This window comes from Myzus persicae, unplaced genomic scaffold (assembly GCF_001856785.1).
Source record: "Myzus persicae strain clone G006 unplaced genomic scaffold, MPER_G0061.0, whole genome shotgun sequence".
Taxonomy (NCBI): Eukaryota; Metazoa; Arthropoda; class Insecta; order Hemiptera; family Aphididae; genus Myzus; species Myzus persicae.
In genome coordinates this window covers 1-14,225 of record NW_019103891.1, presented here as the reverse complement: position 1 = coordinate 14,225, position 14,225 = coordinate 1, and the positions used below count along the sequence as shown (strand labels likewise).

At 36.1% G+C, this 14,225-nt stretch overlaps 1 protein-coding gene across 2 annotated transcripts in view; it reads left to right on the top strand.

The window, feature by feature from the left end:
* The window catches only part of LOC111035989 (protein phosphatase Slingshot-like), a 67,832-nt gene extending 53,645 nt beyond the window's left edge, over positions 1 to 14,187 (top strand). For both annotated transcript variants that reach the window (XM_022317851.1, XM_022317850.1), the window contains exons 6-11: positions 8,056 to 8,250; positions 8,367 to 8,636; positions 10,145 to 10,291; positions 10,367 to 10,878; positions 11,459 to 11,678; positions 12,502 to 14,187. In XM_022317851.1, coding sequence (XP_022173543.1) covers positions 8,056 to 8,250; positions 8,367 to 8,636; positions 10,145 to 10,291; positions 10,367 to 10,878; positions 11,459 to 11,678; positions 12,502 to 13,912 — 2,755 coding nt within the window. In that variant the 3' untranslated portion in view covers positions 13,913 to 14,187. The remainder of the gene's footprint in view (positions 1 to 8,055; positions 8,251 to 8,366; positions 8,637 to 10,144; positions 10,292 to 10,366; positions 10,879 to 11,458; positions 11,679 to 12,501) is intronic.
* The last annotated feature ends 38 nt before the right edge of the window (positions 14,188 to 14,225 follow it).

Genomic DNA, 14,225 nt, shown 5'->3' with positions numbered 1-14,225 from the left:
CGAAAGTATAGGCACACCTATAGAAGTTTTATTTTGAATTTCTCTGGTTGTACATTACCTGAGTATAATCGAAATTCTAATCAACTGTGGTGTCTGCCATAGGAATCATGCCGATTTCTGCTTATTAACGAGTGCCTAAAATATTGGTATTGTAAAAGCTGGCCAAACTATCAATTCGTGTACAATAGATTGCACGTCGTGCGAAAATAAGACTTAAATTGTATAATATATTGTTTGATAAGATATGGTTACGGAGCTTTTGTATCTGGTGATGTATAATAATATAATAGCAGACATAACCAACACATTATAAATATGTAATATGACGTACCACGTATTAAATCTCTAACAGTTTAGATTTTGTACTCGATTGTTTCACAATGTGTCTGTTCAAATATCTAGTTTCTATTGACAACTTTAAATCTCATTACGCATTGTTCTCAATATCTACTACCCAAAGTCTGACATTAAAATTTCACCACGTCACAATTAGATACAATATAGATAAGGATTTACAAAATAAAAACTGGTCCAAACGTTATCTCTACTTAAGACATCTGAACATAAGGAATTCTTCATTTATAAGTAAACGGAAACGACACTACACTACTATATATAATACGATGCTAAACCAAACACATATAGACATCATTTGTGTTTGGACCTCAAAAATATCAAATTTCTTAAAGAATATTATTTATCTAAAAGGCTAGTTCTATTGAAACGATGAAAACAGTGGCGGATTTACGGGAGGGTCCATGGGGTCTGGACCCCCCCCCCCCAGACACTGATATATACATATATAATTAAATAATGCATGCACAGAGTCTGACCCTGCAGTAGGTATACCGTATAACATGATAATATATGTATATATTTCAAATATAAGTACTTAGGTTGATTATCAAGAATCTACTGAAATAATATAAATAAAATAAAATATTAACATATTATTTTTTAGAACCTCCTCCCCCCTTCAGAAAAATTTTGAGAATCCGCCACTGGATGAAAATGTTAATTATATAGCAGAATCAGTTGCATCGATTACATGCAGGTTCCCATAATATTCCTATTAACTATACATACGTAATGCGAGTGGGTTCAGATCGGCGAAAATATATAGAAGTAAATTTCTAATGGAGGCAAATTTTCTTAGGAAACTCATCTAATCAGAATTTATTAAATTAACAATGTATATACAGGATCGCGATTCAGTACATGCATTATGCGATCTCAAAGCAATTGTAATATCTGCTATCGTGTCTAATTTTTGCAGCGCACGATCAGCTCTTCTGCCGTTTCTCCTCTTCTGCACCACGGATAGCAATATTTCGGATTTCGATCATCCACTGCCGTTAGAAAGTCGTCGTGACCATTTGGGATGGGATTCTACTTGCGCTCATCGTGACCGGACGTCCACCACGCGTATAGTGTACACACGTGTGTTTGCACGAAATACGAATAGGATCTGTTATAATATTATGGGTACTACACTTATCGTCGGTACCCATATTACGAAATTCGTCGAGCCCATCCATCTGTCTTCGAGCGCGTACCGTGTTCACGGCCTTGATTGCATTGATCTCCGCGCTCTCGAACTATTCGCGCCGAGAGAGGTTAATGTCGTGCGTGCACTACAATATATGTAACGTAATATTATACACTATCATAATTTCCACACTACACAGGTTTGGTATTATCGATCGACAATGCCATCGTGTCACAGTTTCCAACTCGTCTACGTCCTATAAAACACACCGATTTTCTCGGTTACAATATTTACCAGCCGTGTACAGCAAGGACATCCATATGTTATATTATTTATTTACTATTCACGCATTTACTATATAGTTTAGTACTAACCGATATTGAAAACGAAATAATATTTAGTGCGATGGTCCTCGTCGTCCAGTTATAAGCGCTACACAAGTCCTAAATTCGCTACAATCGTCATTGACCGCCGTTGTCGTTAAACATTATATTATTATTATTATTATTATTACTATGTTATTATTATTTATTATATTTGGAACGGCGGGCGGAGCTAGGACACCGTGCTAGTAAAGTAAGCGGTTTTTATCGGTCGCCGATGTAGCACACCGCACAGCGAACCAGTTGTGGCGCGCGCGCTTGTTGTGTTCTTATCGCGATATTATAGTCGTCTGTGGGTATCCCGTTAACCGGTCCAGTGTGCCGGCCATCGCTTGTTATTTTATACAAACTTTACTACTTTTATCCACCACACGATAGGTCGTATAATAGGTGTATAATATTATTGTGTGCTGTCCAAACGAAAAACACTGTGGTGCCGTACAGAGGTACTTACTCCAATTATCAAGCCCTGACCTCTGCATCGCCCGCGAACTTCTCCGTTGGCAGCATCGCTGACAACAACTATCGTCTCCCGCCTAACATTTAACGAGTCGACGGGGTCGGTTTTTAATACACATAAACACATAATAGGAGACCTACTAATCGCTGGCAGTGCCAAAAGCAGATTCGAAAAGTTCGTCAAACCCTCGTGACATATCGCAATCTCTAAAAAAAAATTACTCCTCTTGCCTCTCCCGGCCCTTCCCGATCGATCGTCTTCCCGTCTCCGACCATAGGTGTAAACTACAACTACAGCTGTATAATATACTAAATTAAGAACGCGTTAAAATTAGCCAAGAAGGACGGATTAAAAACGTATATCATCGGTATCCCGCCCGCGCCGCCGCCCCGCTGCATATACTTAAATGGGCCTTTGGCACCGATTTTTATATGCTCTGAAAAGGTCGGTTACTGTTTGTTTCCAACGCTTTTGGTAACCCGACCACTATAATATTATATATATATATATTATATATAGGTAGGTCATAGCTTTAGCCCCCTCCCTTTTGATGTTCGATGTATTATAATATGTATATTATTATCTAATGCCTAATATGTACTTAAATCATATTTGACGTTCTTTGTGAAAAAAAATGTACATCCTTCTCCCCAGATTTTTAGTTTCTTGCCTATGTCCGAAAGTAAGTCGGTAACCGCATTGGATTATTATTATTTTTATTGACGTTTCGTCAACTAAAATACTCGCTCGTCAACGAAAATATTGAGGTTACCGGTTCAAAATTAAACCGTTTTTATAAACCAATGTATATCTACTGCAACAATTAATCGTTTTAAATAACACATTAATGCGCGAGAAATTACAGACGACATTATTATAAAGTAGGTATAATAAACTTATGAATTAATGCGAATAAACGAAATTGAAAGCTAAAGTGATTAAACCCCCAATATTTTACATAGTATAAATATTTTTTTTAATCATTATTCACATTTACTTATTGTACCATTTTTGTATAGATTGTAAATTTTCATAAATAAACGACATTTAAAAAAAAAAAAAGTATACATATTTATTATATACCTTGGATTATTATTTATTACGAGTATGTACCTTTATTAATATTATATACTCTTTAATATCTCGTTCTTACACAATACGATTTTACTTCGTTGAATATATTATATTAAATATACCTTTATAGTTTTATACTACTCGATATGTAATATTGTAATGTATTCTATACCTATATTACAATATGTTTATTGTATGTATAATGTATATACGTTTACACAATACATCCGTGATCATATTTTGTTTTAAATTCTTATAGTATCATCTGTATAGTAGTGTTTCTTTAATAATTTTTTTATATTTTTTATTAAATAAAGTTTTGCTGACGTATGTCATCTTAACCTATTGTTGATTCTTTAATAATAAATATGATGTTTTTGCTTAGTTTATTACTCGAGTAAGTGTATATCTTTATGAGTGATATTTTCAATATTTTCTTCACCCTCTCGTTTTTATACTTTTTAAATATTATTCCGTGCGATGCTCAAAACTAGCTTCTGTAGTTGATATTTTTTGGTATAAACATCCTTCATTTTCACTGAAATCGTGAGTCAGCTGTACGCTTTACGTCTAATTATGCCTATATATTCACTCGACCCAGTTTCGTTGAAATGTCGAAGTTTGCTTTGAATGCACACACATTTAAACCATTGAATTCTCAAAAAACATTCATATTTGAATTATTGCTGAAGTTTTTATTTTTCTAATACACTGCACTGCAGTATAATATATAACTGTAGTTGTGGGTAAATGAAATTGAAAAAAAATGTTTATCAGCTAAACCAATCGTGGGTTCAGTATCGTGTCCGATCTGAAAAAAAGCCCTTTTCATCGAGACCCCCACTATTAAAATGCGATTATAGTGGCGCCTGTTTTTCGCGACGTCTACATACATATACCACCCCTAAATACAATAGTCCACCCTTCATAAACTTACCCCCTTCTCAGTGTAATGACTGCGGCGTGTACGGATTTTACGAGTACATTGGCTTTTTCCAATTGCTTATTATGTTGAACCACGCGCTCCCTGTTGTACATGAAATGCAAATATATATACAGTGTATGTATTATGTACAGTACATATTATATATTGTATACATGTATGTTTAATGTATATACAGAGTGATTCTTTTAACAAAGACCTCTAATTATTTCAAAAATTATATTATGATAAACTCTTAAAATATTGAATTATTAACATAATTTATAATTGTATTATATACTAATCGCAGTTTATTTGTAAGTGAAACCATTATTATTACATGAACATTTGATTTAAAGTGAGTTTAGATCTGCAATACGTTTAAAATTTTAAAAAAGTGAATATTTTTTTGGAATTACTTTGGTTCGCTAGCTGTCGAAAGTATCATACTGTATAAAATGTATATATATATAACCAGGTGAAGCGCGACGAGGACGTAATTTGTCATAGGGACTTCCAAACGAAATATATATAATATCAACAACCGTTACGAGCTATGACAATATATACAATTCGTTCTTGGCGTCGTATTATATTATTATACTTATTAGTTATTGCTATTATTATATACTTCTTATGTAAGCATTCCCAATTTCCCGAGCGCGACACAATGAGAAGACGTAGTGTATACGTGCCCGATTTTCTCTTCCTTTACGATTATTACGGGATTCCATTTAGATTTCAATGCATTGTCGGCGTTTCACGTCCGAACGGCCGGCCGTGAACGCAAAAACTTTCAGATAACAAATCAAAAATGTATATAACGTACGCGCTTTAAGAACTCCATAATATAGTATTGTATAATAAATAATAACATGATGTACGAGAATGTATAATATATCGATCCATACGCCATTTGTCACGCGCCGAAGGAATTTAATTTCAAGAATCGTTGGGAAGCATTATTTTTATTTACAGCGCGGGACATAAATATTATATAATACTCATATTTTAATTGCCACGTTTACGACTGCCATCATCGGATCACCTAACTTTTTACTAAAATCATCTCGTCATCAGACATCAGACAAAAAACAACGTTTTTAATATTTATATACTCACCAATTGTCGATGTAAACTGTGTATAGTGTACCTATATTGTCCGTACTCCATACGCAATCGTTTTTACTGTTTCAACATCTCGGTATATAAATCGCCTTTTTTTAGGTACAATTCTTGACTATATGCGAAGTACCGAAAAGGTAAAAAAAATCTTTATATCGCTCCTCGTCATACATACACAAGCTGCAAAACGGTTTGACGTGTATTGCTTGCGTATAAAATATAAAAGAAAGTTGTCATGATTGAAACATATTTTAAATCCCGTAAATCATTTAACGGTACCATAGCAAAATCATGCGACCAGAACGACTAATACCCAATGTATCTATATAATATATATCTATACTCTTCGGTTACAGATGGAAACTAACTGTTCGTTCCTTTTTTTTTTTGATTGAGATTGAAATTTTTTTGTTTCCGTAAATATTCTAATCTGTGTCAGATTCTTCACATAGCGTCATACGCGAGACCACTAGGTAAATAACGTACGAAACATTAAATAACGTATGTGTGAGTACTATTACGAGTGTTACGTAGTTCTCTGTTGGTTTTCTTATTATACTGCTGTAAAGTGTATGATGTGCATAATGTGTTTATTATACCTATGCATATTCCAGAACAGCATAGGCACATTACATTGTACAACACGTGTCGTACATGCAGAATGATCCATTTAAATGACCACTAATGTTTAAGTCAATTACAATAAATGGCAATCGATATTTTGTTATTTACTTACCTGAAACGGGGTACCTACTACCTATATACTTAAAAATGTTGATGCTTGTATTCATCATTTATCAACATAATACGTACTTATATCACTGCAAATATGGAATAAATATTTTTGATTATAACTATTCCAAGTTAGATGAGAGGAGTGTAATGGGTGTAAGAGGTACAAACCCATCATAAGTTGTGGTCCACTACTTCGTGTTACAAAATGGATTATCCCGCTTATATACCTGCTACAGTGCGTGTAGGCTGTACAATGTACATATTATCTCTGTAAAGGTATATTATACATCCGACGACCGTCTCTATACTAATATACGCGCGTCTGTGTGTCCGAATCTGTTCAAGTTTAAATTAAATGCACCATAATGCACGCGTGCTGCATCTACAGCTCATGCATTAATCATTTTACGTGTCGGCGTATATTACGCTTGCAATCGTACTCGCCGTTGTTTCCTTCACGACGTCTGCCAAGTACGTATATAATATATTTTTCTCAGAACGAAAAAAAAACTCAATTGCGCTATTATAGTACAACTTACATGAGGCTGTATGTATTGCTTATATAGACAAGCTTATCTTTCGGAGGCGGCAGCGGGAGGAAAACGAGATGACGGGCTCGGCAAACAATATCATACAAAAATAATGTACGAGAACGCGTTTATGGCCACTAGCCAATTTGGAAACAGACGTCCATCGGCTTTCTCTGCGTCCCGCACAAGTCGGTTATTGTTTGATTTTTTGGCCTTACGCACAATCTGCAGCACAAACAATAAAAAAGTGTCTAGTCGTCTCGTGGAACATTGCATATTATATTATACCTACGAGAAAGAAAGCTGTTTATTTATTTAAATTTTAACGGTTGATGAATCGTAGTGCTCTCTTTCGTTTTGTTTTTTTATCTCCGATGATTTATGATATTTTGACGATTTCGTTGTTATTCAAACCTCATGCACAGGTGTTTTTTTATAGCACCTATACTGCAAAGTGTGTGTGCGTGTGTGTGTGTGACGGCTTTTATTCTTCGATTGGCGCCGAAGACAATAGTTGTAGAAAAAACGATTGTGGGCTTCATCTAACAATTTCATGTATACTCTTTGATTGTACTGCTGTTATGTTTGGTTGTTAAATAAAAGAAAGCACTTACCATATAATATGCTAAATGTGAAGAACCTTGCGTATAAGAATATTGCAGCGTGACACGATACATGTTACCTATATTATATTCTATATAGAATATAACCATATATACCTTTGGGACAGAATTTAAAATAATAATTGTACAAATATGTTTGTATGTGTTTATGTGAAACTCGAGCACCGAGAACAAACCTCTCGAAATGGCAAACTGTATTAAATCTTGAGAAACGGCCAAACACTATTGAAACGTTTGCACTTAGCAGTCGTTTTGAAACTGTCAAAACTCGATCTCGATTGTTATTGTTGTCGTTTTTGTAATAATAACGTTACAGGTGTAGTATTCCATAGGTACTAGGTACCTTAACGATTATTTATTTGTCGAGTGCAAACTCTTTTGGAAATTATTTTTCTGATGTTGACACATTATAAAATAAATTATCGTTAAATGTTTATAATTTATTATATATGTACCTATTCATTTTTAATGTTTTTATAGTATATCATATTATTCATATTAAATTGAAAAGCGACCATAACCTAGTATACATAAAACCTATGTTGAATTTTATTTTACTTTTAGCATTTGAACTGCCTAGTTGTTTTTATGGTGGGTGGAAATATAGTTCATATTCTTACCTTGAAATATATATTTTTAACAATTGTCATTTATAGATTTTAAACTTTATAAACATTAGTAATTGATATTAATTGACATATAATTTTATTCTAGGTCGGCTCTTCAATCCTTACATCGGGTGAGCGCTCAAGCCCGTGAACACAACTTTTTCGAAGGTGGCCTTACCCACGATTGGATAACGCATTACGAGAAACAAATCTCTTCCGACCAGTCATGTTTGAACGAATGGAACGCTATGGATTCAATTGAGTCGCGTCGTCCTCCGTCACCCGACTCATTGAGGACAAAGTAAGTCCATTCGTCTAAATTTCAAACTCTAAACAATAATAACAATACCTAATGCTTTCGAGTACCTACGTACACATTAATTTATGTACATTATATTTAACTGTGGTTATTTATAGACCTAGCGAACGCGAAGAAACTGAACGCGTGATACGCAGTGCCCTGAAAGAAATCATGATGAGCGTAGACCTGGACGAAGTGACGTCCAAGTTCATTAGGGGCCGTTTGGAAGAAACGCTAGACATGGATCTGGGTGAATACAAACCGTTCATCGACCAAGAGATGCTCACCGTGTTGGGTCAGATGGATGCGGCCACGCAAATATTCCCTCACGTTTACCTTGGTTCCGAGTGGAATGCGTCAAACCTTGACGAACTAAGCCGAAATGGGTATATAAACACAGTACTGATAAAAACAATACCCGTAGTATACTATGATATCGAATCACCTACATAAACTATAATACCAAGAGACATATTATATAGCGTGTAAATATTTTCTTATATCGAAAGTGAATCACGAGTTCGAATAAAAAGTATTTTAAGGTCATATTATATTCCGATATTCCAATCATAATATTATAATAATTGAAGTAAGTCAAATTCAAATGTAAAATACACTAAGCACATACTGGTTATTTTTCAAAGTCAGAGAAATTAATGAAAATAATTAACTAATTAGAGTACAGGTAATTCAAAATTCAGAACTTTGAGTCATAAGTTAATATTAAGCGAACAAAACATTTAACTCTAAAAGCTTAAAATTAATATGATTAAAAATAAGTTTCCAAATTAATTTTTTTATATTACTGCCGTTCGGGTCACAAATATATCAAAATATTTGCGAATGATTGAAGTGATCGGACGGCATGGGGGGCTACGTTTCAAGTTCTAAAAACTGGTTTTCATCTTATTTTCATTATTATGGCGAAGGTTTGGAGAAGATTGGACAAAGTAGAGGGAACTTCAAACTCGTCACAAATAGTTTCAATTGTTTAAATAATAATAATAACTGAACGTTTTGTTAAAAATGTACCCTTTACGCTATTCGCTTTAGTGGTCTAAGCCAGAGGTTGGCACCCTCAGCTCTCATATCAATTTTATTTAACCCACCAGTTAAATTTATAATTTGTATAAAAGTAGACATTATGTGTAAGACTACACTAAAAACCACGAACTAAGATAGTATGGTTCGGAAATAGTGTGTTAAAATGTTGTTTGTTTGCTTGTTTTTTAAGATACCTTATTAAATTAATAACCCTAGCAGTAACGAACCTAAATAAACTAAATTTTATATGACTGTTCATTTTTGTTTAAAATAGAATAAGGTACTTATAAAATTTGTGGTCCATGAAAAATTTGTATTTATTTTTTGGCCCATGACGCCAAAAGTTGACTCCATGCAGTTGAAGCAGTTGCACGTTTTCGATTAATCAATATTATTCATTAGCTTATTTTTATTTAAAACCATTGTACCTATACAATACAATTAAATAGTTAATTTAAAAAATTAAGTTAGTTAGTCTTAAGAATTATTTTTAAAGTTCACTGAAAAAACTAATTTATTACAATATATACTTTAATTACCTAGTTAAGTTATTAAATTTATCATAAAATAAGCTAAACTTGTTGTGATAAAAAGTTTCAAAAAATTAACTTTTTAACTAATTTAACTAGTTCATTATTTGATACTTACCTTTTTTGTTTTGATTTTAAACTCGTTTTCAACATACAATTTAATATACAACGTATACAACGATTTTTTTTAAATATATTCTAACATTTCATATTATTCAAACACATGATATTTTGAACACCTAGCAAATGTCGCCCACCATCACATCTCACTTGTATATGTATTGCATATACATACATTATATTTCGCATTTATTTTTCAGTGTACGACACATACTGAATGTGACAAGGGAAATCGACAATTTCTTCCCTGGCTCGTTCAACTATCTCAACGTTAGGGTGTACGACGATGATAAGACTGATCTATTAAAGCACTGGGATAACACCTATAAATACATCACAAAAGCCGAGTATGTGGACTGTAGAACTCGCACTCATTTATAATATCAATGTCGTTGTGCTCAACGTGTGTTTTATTTTTTCAGACAAGAAGGCTCTAAAGTCTTGGTACATTGCAAGATGGGCGTCAGTCGGTCTGCGAGCGTCGTAATAGCGTACGCTATGAAGGCTTACAACTGGTCTTTCAAAAAAGCACTAGACCACGTTCAGTCTAAACGCACCTGCATTAAACCCAACAAACATTTCATCCTACAGCTAGAAACTTATCAAGGAATATTGGCCGCGATGAAAAACCGCGAGAAATTGCAGCGCTCCAAATCCGAGACAAACTTGGTGGCCACGTCAGGCCTCATCACTCCTCCTAATTCGCCGAAAAAGGCTCTGGACACCCCGAGGTCACAGAGTGAAGGTGACAAAGACGCTACGCCACCGGATCGGTTAGACAAAGAAAACGAACCCGTCGTGCCTAGTCCGCCAACACGATTGATGCCGCCAAAGTTATTAGATATCAGTGGATACGATTTGATGAAATGCGGCGGCAGACCAAAGTCATGGTCACCAGAAAATAATTTTGCCACTGACATTTTAACCAGCTCTAGTGAGTTAATATATTTTTGAATCGACTGCGTTTGATAAAATAAACCGTTTCCTCCGTTATTCCAATAGAATAAGTGTTCAATTATGGCTTTTAAATAATGGAAAAATGAAACCAATATACGTACATATATATATATTTTAATTAAATAGCTTAATACTCTTTACCTATACACCATTCAGTTCAACTTTGATAAAAACATATTTAATGTGTGTAAAATTATATTTGTATGGCCTTTGTGGCTCGAAATTACACTTAAACGGATTCGAAATAATCACAACTTATGTTGTGCGTATATATTCTTTTGTTCTACTTTTAATATCAATGTCAAAAGATTGCATTCTTCATTAAATATCATGGTATGTTCCTAGACCATTAAATAATTTCCTCTCTTGGATAGAATTACTGCATTATCATCGTCTTTAAAACACTTGTGAGGATTATTTGTATTAAGAAAAACAAACGAAGGTTATTAAGTCATTATGTACAATTTATTGGTGTCTAAAAAAAATTGAACGCATCCCATTAAAAAAAAAGGAGGTGCATATTTGTAAAAATAACAAATGTATGTGTATATTTTCAGCGTTATTGTCGCAATCGTTGGAGAAAATTAACACGGATAAAATTGCTGTAGAAGTGGAAGTAGAAGTTCCGAATATTCCACCTGCACCACCGTTGCCTCCATTCGAAGCCCATAAGTACAACGTCAGTGTGTTCATGCCTTGCGGAAACGGCCTAAGATCGTACAGCGTGTCGCAGAACAAAATCGTTCAGTTACAACCAGCTACACCACCAGCCCCCAGGTAACGTATATTATTATACCCACCATGTTCGATAACAACGATTAATAGTAAATATTTCGTTAGAGATCTACTATGACAGCACGAGTGAATCTATCTTGCAATACACAAAGTATAATTTATTTCGTTTAAATGAGTGTTAAAGTATACAATATCCGTTATTATATTAATTTAACGGTACCTGAGTGCGTGGTGAATTTACTATACAATCCTTGAGGGGGAAAATATTATACTATACAGATTGATACACCAATAGTTATTCAAAATCAGATTTTTGGAATTTTTAAATATACCTAGTTGCTTGCTTAGATCTTATTTTAAAATTATTAAAATTATTTGTACTACTTAAGAAGTGTTATGTAGAGAGATTCAAACTTCCGTTTTTCAAATAACTACTCGTTTGAATTTTAAATTTCAGTTAACATCAACATTTTCAAAAAAATTATCCACTAAATAATTTAGAGTAAAATGGGGGGGAGGGGGTTCTCATTTGAATAACAAAAATTTGTATGACCACTGGCCACTCCTTAAGTAGTACAAAAAAATTCAAGAATTTGAAAAAATTATGTTTTGGGAATAGTTAAAAATTAAAAATTTATTATTGAAGAAAAAATTCTGCAGGTTGATCAGTCCCTGTTTATTTTTACTTACAATGTATTAGTGATAACTATCATCATTTTTTTTTTTTTCATAATGATAGTCAAAATATCATAATTTTTTTAATAAAAGTATTATACTTGGTATACTATGATTTATAATTACTATGTGAAATGCAGATAAATAGTTCAAACTTGATATATACATCACGCATAACATTGTGTTACAGACCATCGTCGGTTAAGCTGCGAGTCAACGAACTGGAATCTAGCGGCATCGTCGGCAGTTGCAGCGGTAGCGTCACTAGCAATAGCGCCGGTGGTTGCACGTCTAGTCCGGACCGCAAATCGACGACGGACCCGGGCCGGAATCTGGTGCTGAATCTCACCACCCAGTTTGAGGGCGTGGTGGCCTCGTCGAGCGCGGCCAATTCGCCTTCCGACGACAACGTTCTAGTCAACAAACCCTTGTCCGCCGAATCGCCGAAGTTTAGCCGGATAGCCGTCCACAGACCTCCCTCGATCGCTGTTTGCACCCCACAGAAACGGGACGGTGGTGATCTGTTTTCGTCCCGACTGGACAGGGTGTTTGAACGTGAGGAGCGCAAACAGTGTCGCGAACCATTCGACCATCAAACGGCGGCGGTGGCTGTAAGCGCTGGTGACGTGTCCCGACAAAACTCGTGGAGCTCCTACGACAGTGCCGTCGTGTTGCGTGACGTCATATCCAGACACAGTTCTTGGGGCTCTTGCGACACACGTACCTTGCCGTCCAGGAACAGTTCGTGGGGCTCGTACGACGTCCGGCCGACCATGCAGTACGTCAGCGAACGCGGCGAAAGGCCGTCCGTAATCTCCACTGCCGCCGCAGACGTCGCTAAAACGGCCGCGGACGAACCTTGTTACCGGCCGGCCAAGAGGCCAAAGCAAAAGGACCAGCAAAAACTGCTGCAGCCCAATTGCTATTCGAGCTCGCCGACACTGGGCCTGCAAGGAGCTTCGCACAAGCTAGCCAACCGGGCGACTGCGTCTCAGCCGAACATATCTGGTCTTGGCAACACCCCCGTCACCGCTGCGTGCAACAACAAGCACAGCAGTCTGGTAAGGAGTTTGAAAGAAGAGTTTGAGGCCAAGGCGGGCGACGCCGTAGAAAAACCGTCGAGGAAGAACAGCGGTGGCGGAGGCGGTGGGAGTTCGACCGAGGACGACGGCACCGGCACTGAACACGTCAAGAGCCTGCCCACATCTCCGGTCAGCGAACACCCAAAGGTCACACAACGGCCCAGCCCGGCCGCGTCCATGGAGGACATATCGGTCAGGAAACTTGTGGGCAAGTACGAAAACGGCAGGGCCCGTTCCAAGACGTTCGTGCAGGACAGTGGTTGTCCGCGCAATCCGCTCTACCAGCAGCCGCCGGTGCCGCCGCGAGTGTCCAGCCTGGACGTGTCCGCGATCAGGCCACGAAAGTTCGAGTGCAATCCCGTCGTCAAAACTGTTGTGTTGCCCATACAACAGAGCGACATCCGCGCATCCGTCAACCGGGCCGCCAACAACAAATTACAACAGGGCAAATCGCATCCGCTGACAAAATTGTCGTTCAAACAGCTGAAAGTGAACAGTACTGTTTACAACAGCATGTAAAGGGTACAAACAGATCGGCGGATAACCGTAAAATGCATAACGCGTCTGAGTCGTAATATTATTATTATAACGTACTATATGCGTGTTGACTCTTAATGAATGTGTTTTTTTTTTTGTTTTTTATTTTGTACTTTTGAATTCTGTTACGTTATAATTCTGTTTTTACTTTGACAATTCATCTGTGTAACGTTTTATTTTTCATTTTTTTTTTTCTATCCGTTTACTGCAGTATAATATAATAGTGAACACTTCTCGTCGTCTCTCCTCCCACCCACTCCCACCCCACCCCCTTCGACTTTTGTTTTTGTTTTCT